The sequence below is a fragment of the Mus caroli genome, unplaced genomic scaffold, assembly GCF_978045245.1.
Source record: "Mus caroli unplaced genomic scaffold, Mus_caroli_1 scaffold_20, whole genome shotgun sequence".
Lineage (NCBI taxonomy): Eukaryota > Metazoa > Chordata > Mammalia > Rodentia > Muridae > Mus > Mus caroli.
The window spans coordinates 49,302,548-49,313,224 of record NW_028227275.1 but is presented as its reverse complement, the minus strand read 5'-3'; the positions used below and the strand labels follow the sequence as shown (position 1 = coordinate 49,313,224).

The 10,677-nt window shown below is 39.5% G+C and overlaps 1 protein-coding gene across 1 annotated transcript; it reads right to left on the bottom strand.

The window, feature by feature from the left end:
- Nucleotides 1-9,247: 9,247 nt before the first annotated feature.
- Nucleotides 9,248-10,216, bottom strand: LOC110289077 (olfactory receptor 5A1-like). The gene has a single exon (XM_021155281.2). The coding sequence runs from the start codon at nt 10,214-10,216 to the stop codon at nt 9,248-9,250; it is 969 nt and encodes a 322-aa protein (XP_021010940.2).
- Between the last annotated feature and the right edge of the window lie 461 nt (nt 10,217-10,677).

The window sequence follows — 10,677 nt, the reverse complement described above, 5'->3', positions numbered from 1 at the left end:
CTAGAAACTTGTCCATTTCATCCAGGTTCTCCAGTTTTGTTGAGTATAGCTTTTTGTAGATTGATCTGATGGTGTTTTGGATGTCTTCAGGATCTGTTGTTATGTCTCCTTTTTCATTTCTGATTTTGTTAATTAGAATGCTTTCCCTGTGCCCTCTAGTGAGTCTGGCTAAGGGTTTATCTATCTTGTTGATTTTCTCAAAGAACCAGCTCCTTGATTGGTTGATTCTTTAAATAGTTTTTCTTGTTTCCACATGGTTGATTTCACCCCTGAGTTTGATTATTTCCTGCCGTCTACTCCTCTTGGGTGAATTTGCTTCCTTTTGTTCTAGTGCTTTTAGGTGTGTTGTCAAGCTGCTAATGTGTGCTCTCTGTAGTTTCTTTTTGGAGGCACTCAGAGCTATGAGTTTTCCTCTTAGAAATGCTTTCATTGCATCCCATACGTTTGGGTATGTTGTGGCTTCATTTTCATTAAACTCTAAAAAGTCCTTAATTTCTTTCTTTATTCCTTCCTTGACCAAAGTATCATTGAGAAGAGTGTTATTCAGTTTCCACGTGAATTTTGGCTTTCTATTATTTATTTTGTTATTGAAGATCAGCCTTAGTCCATGGTGATCTGATAGGATGCATGGGACAATTTCAATATTTTTGTAAAAGTTGAGGCCTGTTTTGTGACCAATTATGTGGTCAATTTTGGAGAAGGTGCCATGAGGTGCTGAGAAGAAGGTATATCCTTTTGTTTTAGGATAGAATGTTCTGTAGATATCTGCCAGTCCCATTTGATTCATAACTTCTGTTATTTTCACTGTGTCCCTGTTTAGTTTCTGTTTCCATGATCTGTCCATAGGTGAAAGTGGTGTGTTGAAGTCTCCCACTATTATTGTATGAGGTGCAATGTGTGCTTTGAGATTTACTAAAGTTTCTTTAATGAATGTGGCTGCCTTTGTATTTGGAGCATAGATATTCAGAATTGATAGTTCCTCTTGGAGGATTTTACTTTTGATGAGTATGAAGTGCCCCTCCCTGTCTTTTTTGATGATTTTGGGTTGGAAGTCAATTTTATCAGATATTAGAATGGCTATTCCAGCTTGTTTCTTCATACCATTTGCTTGGAAAATTGCTTTCCAGCCTTTCATTCTGAGGTAGTGTCTATCTTTTTCTCTGAGATGAGTTTCCTGTAAGCAGCAAAATGTTGGGTCTTGTTTTTGTAGCCAGTTTGTTAGTCTATGTCTTTTTATTGGGGAGTTGAGTCCATTGATATTAAGAGATATTAAGGAAAAGTAACTGTTGCTTTCTGTTATTTTTGTTGTTAAAGTTGGCATTCTGATCTTGTGGCTGTCTTCTTTTAGGTTTGTTGAAAGATTACCTTCTTGTTTTTTTCTAGGGTGTGGTTCCCGTCCTTGTTTTTTTTCTCTTATTATCCTTTGAAGGGCTGGATTCGTGGGGAGATAATGTGTGAATTTGGTTTTGTTGTGGAATACTTTGGTTTCTCCATCTATGTTAATTGAGAGTTTGGCTGGGTATAGTAGCCTGGGCTGGAATTTGTGTTCTTTTAGTGTCTGTATAACATCTGTCCAGGATCTTCTGGCTTTCATAGTCTCTGGTGAAAAATCTGGTGTAATTCTGATAGGCTTGCCTTTATATGTTACTTGGCCTTTTCCTCTTATTGCTTTTAGTATTCTATCTTTATTTAGTGCATTTGTTGTTCTGATTATTATGTGTCGGGAGGCATTTCTTTCTGTTCCAGTCTTTTTGGAGTTCTGTAGGCTTCTTGTATGTTCATGGGCATCTCTTTCTTTAGATTTGGGAAGTTTTCTTCTATAATTTTGTTGAAGATGTTTGCTGGTCCTTTGAGTTGAAAATCTTCATTCTCATCCACTCCTATTATCCGTAGGTTTGGTCTTCTCATTGTGTCCTGGATTTCCTGGATGTTTTGAGTTAGGATCTTTTTGCATTTTCCATTTTCTTTGATTGTTGTGCCGATGTTCTCTATGGAATCTTCTGCACCTGAGATTCTCTCTTCCATCTCTTGTATTCTGTTGCTGATGCTCGCATCTATGGTTCCAGATTTCTTTCCTAGGGTTTCTATCTCCAGTGTTGCCTCATTTTGGTTTTTTTAAAATTGTGTCTACTTCCTTTTTAGGTCTAGTATGGTTTTGTTCATTTCCATCATCTGTTTGGATGTGTTTTCCTGTTTTTCTTTAAGGACTTCTACCTGTTTGATTGTGTTATCCTGCTTTTCTTTAAGGACTTGTAACTCTTTAGCAATGTTCTCCTGTAATTCTTTAAGTGAGTTATTAAAGTCCTTCTTGATGTCCTCTACCATCATTATGAGATATGCTTTTAAATCCAGGTCTAGCTTTTCAGGTGTGTTGGGGTTCCCTGGACTGGGCCAAGTGGGAGTGCTTGGTTCTGATGATGGTGAGTGGTCTTGGTTTCTGTTAGTAAGATTCTTACGTTTACCTTTTGCCATCTGGTAATCTCTGGAGTTGTTATAGTTGTCTCTGTTTAGAGATTGTTCTTCTGGTGATTCTGATTACTGTCTATCAGCAGACCTGGGAGACAGGCTCTCTCCTCTGAGTTTCAGTGGTTAGAGCACTCTCTGCTGACAAGCTCTCCTCTTACAGGGAAGGTGCACAGATATCTGGTGTTTGGACCTCCTCCTGGCCGAAGAAGAAGGCCCAAAACAGGACCTTTCCCAGATGCTGTGTTGCTTTGGCAGGTCACAGAAGCTATCAGCTTCTGTGGTGCACACTCTCACCTGTGCAGACTAAGTCCCTAAGTTTGGCGGAGTCCTGGATCCAAGATGGTGCTTCCTGCTCTTGAGGCAGAGGGCTCCCGTGCAGGGCGGGGCCTCTGTCCTCTGGCTGGGAGGGTGCCGGATGTCTGCAGCCCCAAAAGGGTGCTGCCTCAGCAGCTCTGTGGCTCCCGCCTGTCCCAGAAGCTGTCTGCCTCTGTGGTGCACACTCTCACCTGTGCAGACTAAGTTCCTCAAGATTCTTCTGTATTTAGCATTTTACTTTGATATTGCAGTTATGAATTCTTTTTTACTTGTATTTCTTTGACATGAGTTTTGCTACATGGCTCAGGCTGACTTAGAACTCATTATATAGTTGAGGATGCCCTTGAATTTACAGCAATCCTTTCGTCTCAGACTCCCAAATATTATAATATGAAGTTGAGACACCATGAATGGCTTATTTTCCTTTTCTCAGTTAAGCTTTCTAATGAATTTTCAGTGTAAGTGACAATCTGTCTACAGTATGGAACACCTTCACTATTGATAAAAATGTTCATATCTAGAAGTTTGTGCAAAGTATTTTTAGCAATATGTCTTAATACACAATGTCCAGATCTTCTGGTGTAGCGTATTATAGTAGGGATGCTGAAAGAGAAATTAATATAACTTACATTTTTTCACTTGTGTGTGCATCAGAGGGCTTCTCAAGGCATGTGTGTGGAGGTGAGATTCTTGTGGGCCCCAGGGGTAGAGCTGAGGTTATTAGCTCTGCTGGGAAGCAGCTTTACCTCCTGAGCCCTCTCACCAGCATGAATATTACTCTTCTTTTTACTTTATAGAAATTAAATTAAAGATAGCAGCAGGTGTACATGTATATGGCAATGGAACCAGCACTCTATTCTCTTTATAAGTATCAAAATGACTGGATTGTTAGAATTGAATATAATTGATTTTTTATTATATTGAGCGTTAAATTACAAAAACATGAAATCATGTAATTGTTGCCTAGCTTTCATAATGATCTATCTTCTGAGGAGAAGTAGGGGAAGGGAGAGATTTCTTTTCTGTTCTCAGGAATTACTGTTTAAATAGGATTGGTTTAAATAAAGGCACAGAGGTAAACCCCAATTGTTTTAAGCCAATCAGTTAACACTCTCTAATGATCTCTTTTGTTTGAATTTGTGGAGTGTATGTGTGTGTGTGTGTGTGTGTGTGTGTGTGTGTGTGTGTTTATCTACTCATCCGCTGAAGGACAGCTCTATGGTTTCTGCCTCTTGGCTACTTGAAGGATGTTGCACTGAACATGCTGGTGAGCTGTCTTTTGGAGGTGTTGGTTTCACTTCCCCTGTTCATATGCACACAAGGAGGATAGCTGGATAACTTGATAATTCTGTTAGTTTTTGAAGGAGTCTCCATAGTGTTCCCCAATGGTATAACCTCTTATACCATTCTATTTTTTCCACTCAGTTGCCCACACTTGCAGTCTCTTGTTTTGTTTGATCACAGCTATTCAAAGAGATAAAAGGTGGTATCTCAGGCTCTTTTCATTTTCATCCAAGCTCATGATGCTCATGTCCTTCTCATAATCTGCTGGTCACTGTAAAGTTACCTTGAATGAACGTCTAACCTACTAACAACTTCTGTTCACTTTTAACTGCGTTATATGTTTTCTTGCTTTTGAGCTGAATAGACTCTTTACAGGAATTAGCTATTAATCCAGTAACTGATATGCAATTTGCAAATATTTGTTCCCTGCCTCTATCTAGCCTTACATTTTGCTGTTTCCTTCTCTGTGCAAGTGTTTTTCAGTTGATGTATATTAGCTGCTTTTTTTGTCCCTGTGCTAAAATACCCAACAGAAGCAACGTAAAGGAAGAGATTTTATTTTGGATGATGATTTCAAGGCATCATGGTGGAGAAGGCACGTCAGCAGGTGTACAGGTCACAGGTCACATCATAGTGACTGATAAGCCTTTGAGTGGAAGGCTAGACTGAAATAGGAAGGACCCAGATATAGCCTTCAAGGACTATCTATTGTTTAACATATGCCAGCATGTCACTCTGTCCCAAAGGTTCCATGACCTTTCAAAACAGCACTACAAGCTGAAACAGGTGTTCAATCCCATAAGCATAGCTGGACATGGTTGTGCAGACTGTAATACCAGTACTTGGGAGTTGAAGGCACAGGCAGGTAGACCCCTGTGAGTTCAAGGGCAGCCTTGTCTACATAACGAGTTCCAGATCATCCTGGTCTACAGTGGGTACTGTCTCAAAACAAATAAATAAAAAATTCAAACAAGTGATGATTGGGGTGTGTGTTTAGATTCAATTATAAAGAGTACTTTTATTTATTTATTTTTGTTTTTTTGAACCTGAACTTTAATGAAAATTTCAAGAAGTCATTGTCTAGGAGTTGGAATTGTGTGTGTGTGTGTGTATATATATATATATATATATATATATATATATATATATATATATACTTTTGGTGTCTCTTAAGAGAGGGGACCTCATTTATTGGATTTCCCAGTGCTCTGTATTGAAGAGATGATCATCTGCTTATGTCTTCCTGGGGCTCTTGCTGCACATCAGATGATCACCTATGTCAGGCTGTCAGGCTCTAATACGAGACTCTGTATCATGTTTCACAGGTTTACATCTGCTTTTGTAACTATTGTACTGTTTTGATTACTACATCTTTGTAGTCTAATTTATGGCTTAGTAATTTTTATCCAAGTTAATTCCTACTAAAGAGTTATTCTGCTAATTAGTTTGTTAGCCACACATTAGGTAAGAATACTTAGAGTTGGAGAAATGATTTGGTTAGAGTCATTAAGCTTTAAGTGCCAGAGTCAGAATTTAACCCCACTATAAGCTCTCAGTTTGAATCACAAGTTATGGCTCTGTCTTGAGTAAGTTCCATTGTGTTCCTTGGTGTCTTGTTTTCCCCATATGCATATGGGAAATGATCCCCCATCTGCTTTGCAGGGTTTATTGTTCAATCACATCACATGGATGAGGAAATTATGCATCCGCATTTGCACCCTTAATGCAACACATTACTTATAATCACATCTCCATGATGTGTATTAGATTTTAGGATTTGCTTCATCTTATTTTCTACTTTGAGTTCAATCTTTAATTGATATCCTTCCTCTGTGTACTCCACACCCATATTCATTTTTAAAAATCTCTCTGTATTTGATCTTTTTCTCTTTTTAAAAGGATTTCAAATATAAACATGATTATGTGTAGGTGGAGGTGTAGATTCCCTAATTGGTTCTCGATTGTGTCAATAAAGATGGCAGAAGCCAATTGCTGAGTGAAAGGAAAAAGGTGAAATTTCCGGGTCCCAGGAGGAAGAGAAGGGGAGGAGAGGGAGGAGTCAGAGCAGGTGGTGGAGCAGAGAAAACAGCCGACTTATAGGTTTCTGGGCACATATAGTTTGTGGCCTCCACCATGGGTGGACAAGGAGGATGGGGCAGGATGTTCTTTGCCCAGCCATTGAGTTATCTGGCTAGTTTTAAAATATCAAAATTGTCTAGTGTTTTCCATTCTCAGCAACTCAGGCAAAAGGACACAGGCAGGGGTTGGGGAGCAGTCTTTGATGGCTTGGTGGAGCCAGGACTCAGACGTTGAGGTAGCTCAGGCAGAGCTCTTGAGAAAGAGCTAGAAAAAATTTAAAATTACACACACCAATCATGTCTTATCTATCATATATCAATATCTATCTATCTATCATCTGTCTATCTGCTTATTTATGATATCATGTATCTAGGCTGACCTACAACTCACTAAATAGGTGAGGATGACCTTGAACTCTTGATCTTGCTGCTTCAACAAAGCTAGGAGGGAAAAGACATTTATTTGAGGAGTAACTCAATATTGTATGTTCCCACTCTGTCTCCTCTCTTCTCCTATTTTCCTTTTTCCTCTTCTCATCTAATTTTTCCCTTCTCTCTTCACCCTTCTGTTCCCTTTCTCTCCCATTCCACCTCTTGACCTCTTCTCCTCTATTCCTTCTTTTCCTCTTCCTCTTATTCCCCTCTTTCTCCCCATTCCTTCCTTTCTCTCTCTCTTCCCCTTCTTCTGTTTTTACTATTCATTTATTCTCATTCTGTGTTTCTGATGGGGCCTAAAATTATAAAATATTTATTTTAACTCATTTTCAATTTTCATACATTTATTTATGCATCATACAGCTTTCTGTTTAGTATTATGTAAAATCACTTAACTGAAATCACTACAATCTGAAGAAGTGAAAAGCTGTGTCCACTCCTAGTTCTTGCCATCTCTCTGTTCATTAGCTCTCAAACGCATGTTATAAAAACATCATTGTGATATTTAGGTTTTATCTTTCTGGAATTTAACCACAAATACTAGTGTCTTTTTCTTTCTTTCTTTTTTTTAGTTTTTGAGAATTTCATATATACATTGCTGGGGGGGAGGCAGTCCCAGTGTGGGGCTCTTCTTTCTTGTCCATTCTTCTTGAGGCAGTGGAGGGGGAAGAGAGTAGGCAGAGGGTATGACTTTGTCTTACAAAAAATTTAGGGCTGCTGTATAATAAAAAGTTTACTTATCTAAGTCTAAGTTACTATGCTATTGTAGCTGACCTGCCTTCTGTGATTCTCTGAGGTGGGAAACTGCAGTTTCTGGCACTTAGCCCCTCTTCCTCAAGCCACAAAGGATTAAGTAAATAGCCTTTGTCCTATCTCAGCAGGAACTCCTGGGCTCAAACTTTCAGCAAGCTAGTTGGTAGTCACAGGAAGAGAAGACACTAGAGAAGTGATTATAGAGTTTATTACTAGTTGTAAAAAGGGAAAGGGAAAGTTTATTACTAGTTGTAACCAGGGAAAGGGAAAAATTCTCTAAGTGGGGAAAAGGAAAATGTTAGTCTAAGTGGGGAAAGGCAAAAAAGTCTCCTCTATTGATCCTGTTCATCTCTTTGCCCTCAATACTTATACATTTTTTCAGAATACATGATCACACGTTACAAGGTTCATCACAACTTCACACAAAAAATCAAATCATAAATTTAAATTGAAGTTTACAACAGGGAATGTTTACATGCATATCCATTAGGAATAATTATCTAGCTAAATATCCATCACCTGTCTCAGCTCCACAGGTTCATTGAAGGTTTAAAACCATAACTATGTTATTAGTGAAGTTTTGTATAGATAAACTCAGTTGATATTTTATCTTCTGTCCTAACACCTATAATAAGTCATTAGTTTCCTTTTTATGACCTTTGGTAAATTGTTTTACAACCTCTTGGTTGTTTTTTTCTTTTCTTTTCTTTTTTTTCTAGAGGGGGGTTTCTCTGTATAGCCATGGCTGTCCTGGAATGCACTCTGTAGACCAGGCTGGCCTCAAGCTCAGATATCTGCCTGCCTCTGCCTCCCAAGGGATTAAAGGCATGCGCCACCACTGCCCGGTTTACAACCTCTTGGAATGTGCTCTGAGTAGGAGAAAATCTGGTTACCATCTAAGAGCAATTAACTGGTGACATCTGAGAGACTGGCAGAGTTCTCATTGCACCTTTGATTATCAGAAAAGGAGCTAATAGCAGTCCCAGTATAAAAGAGCTTAATAATCACAGATATAATTTTAGGAATTCTTATAGGATAATCATTAATATTTAAGTCATCTATTTGATTATATAGCATCACTCCACGATAGTACAGCTTTGTGGATCTGCAGAGATCTGCATCAAAGGGGTATGATATTACTTAGTGTTAGTTATGTATGTTTAATAACAACAGGAAAAGCATATTAATAGCAGGAATCTTTCCTAAAATGAGTCCCCTACAGCCTTGCTTAATGAGGGCTTACCTTTTGCAGATTATTTAGTAATCCGAGGCAGCTTCAGGATGATCACCTGCTAGTTATTAGCTTGTCCTATTATGTATGGCTCCTGACAATACATATGGTGTGTTTTGCTCATATCCACCTCCCATGTCCTTCAAAACTTTCCTGTCATCATCACATTCCTTTTTTAAATTCCATGTCCTCCATTAAAAACAATTAAGCCACTGAGTCCGATTAGTGCTGCATAGGTATATGGTCATCCACCTGTGAGGGACCATCCCATTAAAAATAATGCTCCATCCCATAACAGTCAACTGTCAAATAGTTCCTCATCTTAGTGTTGAGGGCTCATGTGCCTCTCTCCTATCCATGCTAACATGTTGATTGGCTTGATATTATGTAGGTCTTGTGTAGGCAACCACAGGTGCTAAGCTCATGAGTGTAATTATTTTGTCACATCTAGAAGACACTGAGAAGCAAACTTTGAAAACTGTGTTCAGTTTAAACATCATTGTCTTAGACAGACCACATACAAAGAGCTAACAAAGTAATACCAGGTACCAAGTAAGCCAGGTGATTACTATATCTGTCTGCTTCACCATGTTATTACTACATCTGTTAATTTGAAAGGTCTACAGAAGGTCTCCTCAATGTTTTCATTCCTGCCTTCCTCTTAAGGATGGCACCTGTCCAGATGCTATGCTTTCTCAGGTAAATGTGCTGCCTTCTTCAGCACTCTCTTGAGGGCCTCCTTGATCTCTGTGTTCCTCAGACTGTAGATCAGAGGGTTTACCATGGGGACGAGGATGGTGTAGACCACAGACAGCACCTTGTCTGGCTTTGTGGAGTGCTGAGAGCTGTGGTGCATGTACACAGAGAGGCCGGTTCCATAGAAGAGAGTCACTGTTGCCAGGTGGGAGCCACATGTCTTGAATGCTTTGAACCGGCCTTTGAATGAGGCCACTTTCAGGATGGAAACTGCAATGAATACATAGGATAAGAGAATAACAAGGAAAGAACCAAACCCAACAAAAACAGCTGCCAGGAAAAGAACCAGCTGGCTGATGAAGGGATCAGAGCAAGACAAGGGAATGATCTGAGGAATGTCACAGAAGAAATGACGAATGACATTTGGCCCACAATAGTAGAGATTAAAACAAGCAACTGTTTGAACAAAGCTACTCAAGAATCCACTCCCATAGACACCAGCAACCATCCTCCAGCAAAGACTGGGAGCCATGATGGCTGAGTACTGCAGAGGGCTACCAATGGCCACATACCTGTCATAGGCCATGGCAGCGAGCAAGCAGCACTCAGATGCACCCATCCAGGCCATAACAAAATACTGAGTGGCACAAGCAATGAAGGAAATTGTTTTCTCTGCTTTTAAGAAGTCTGAAAGCGTCCTTGGGGTGATAGAAGAAGAATAGCATATATCTATAAATGACAGGAAACTGAGAAAAAAGTACATGGGTGTTTGTAGGTGAGAGTCCATTCTGATGAGGATGATAAGGCCCAGGTTCCAAGTCAGAGTAATGAGGTAGGTCCCCAGGAAGACAGGAAAAAGGATGAGCTGCAGCTCAGCTTGGTCAAAGAGCCCCAGGAGGACAAACATGGCCACAGAGGTGTGGTTTCCATCTCCCAACACAGATGTGCTTGGCATCATCTGCTGAGGAAAGGTGAGAGAAGGTTATGTTATTTTTTTATCTCATAACACCCACCTCAGCCTATTCCACCCCAGAATGTTGGGTGTCATGTCTCATTGTTTCTCAGAAAAAGATATCAATCTTTGCTTTTCCTTATTAAAGACTAGTCGCATGGAAAACGATGTTTTTGGTGAGTTGATAAGTCAAAGCATTCTATGAAAAATCCTTTATCCGGGTAAGATGTAAAACATCCCTGTGGAGACGTAATTATATTCAAGAAACCCTGTGTAGTGTGAAGAGATACAGTCCTGTGGGCTTTTACCAGCTATGTGAAGGAAGAAAGGTAGACTCTTGAAAGACTTGTGGCAATTAAGAATATCTCTTCAAACAACTCCTTATCTAGAGAACTTATCTCAGAGACACTGTTGTGCAAATGAACTGGGCTATGAGAACGTCATTGAAAGGGCTGTCAGTCACAGGT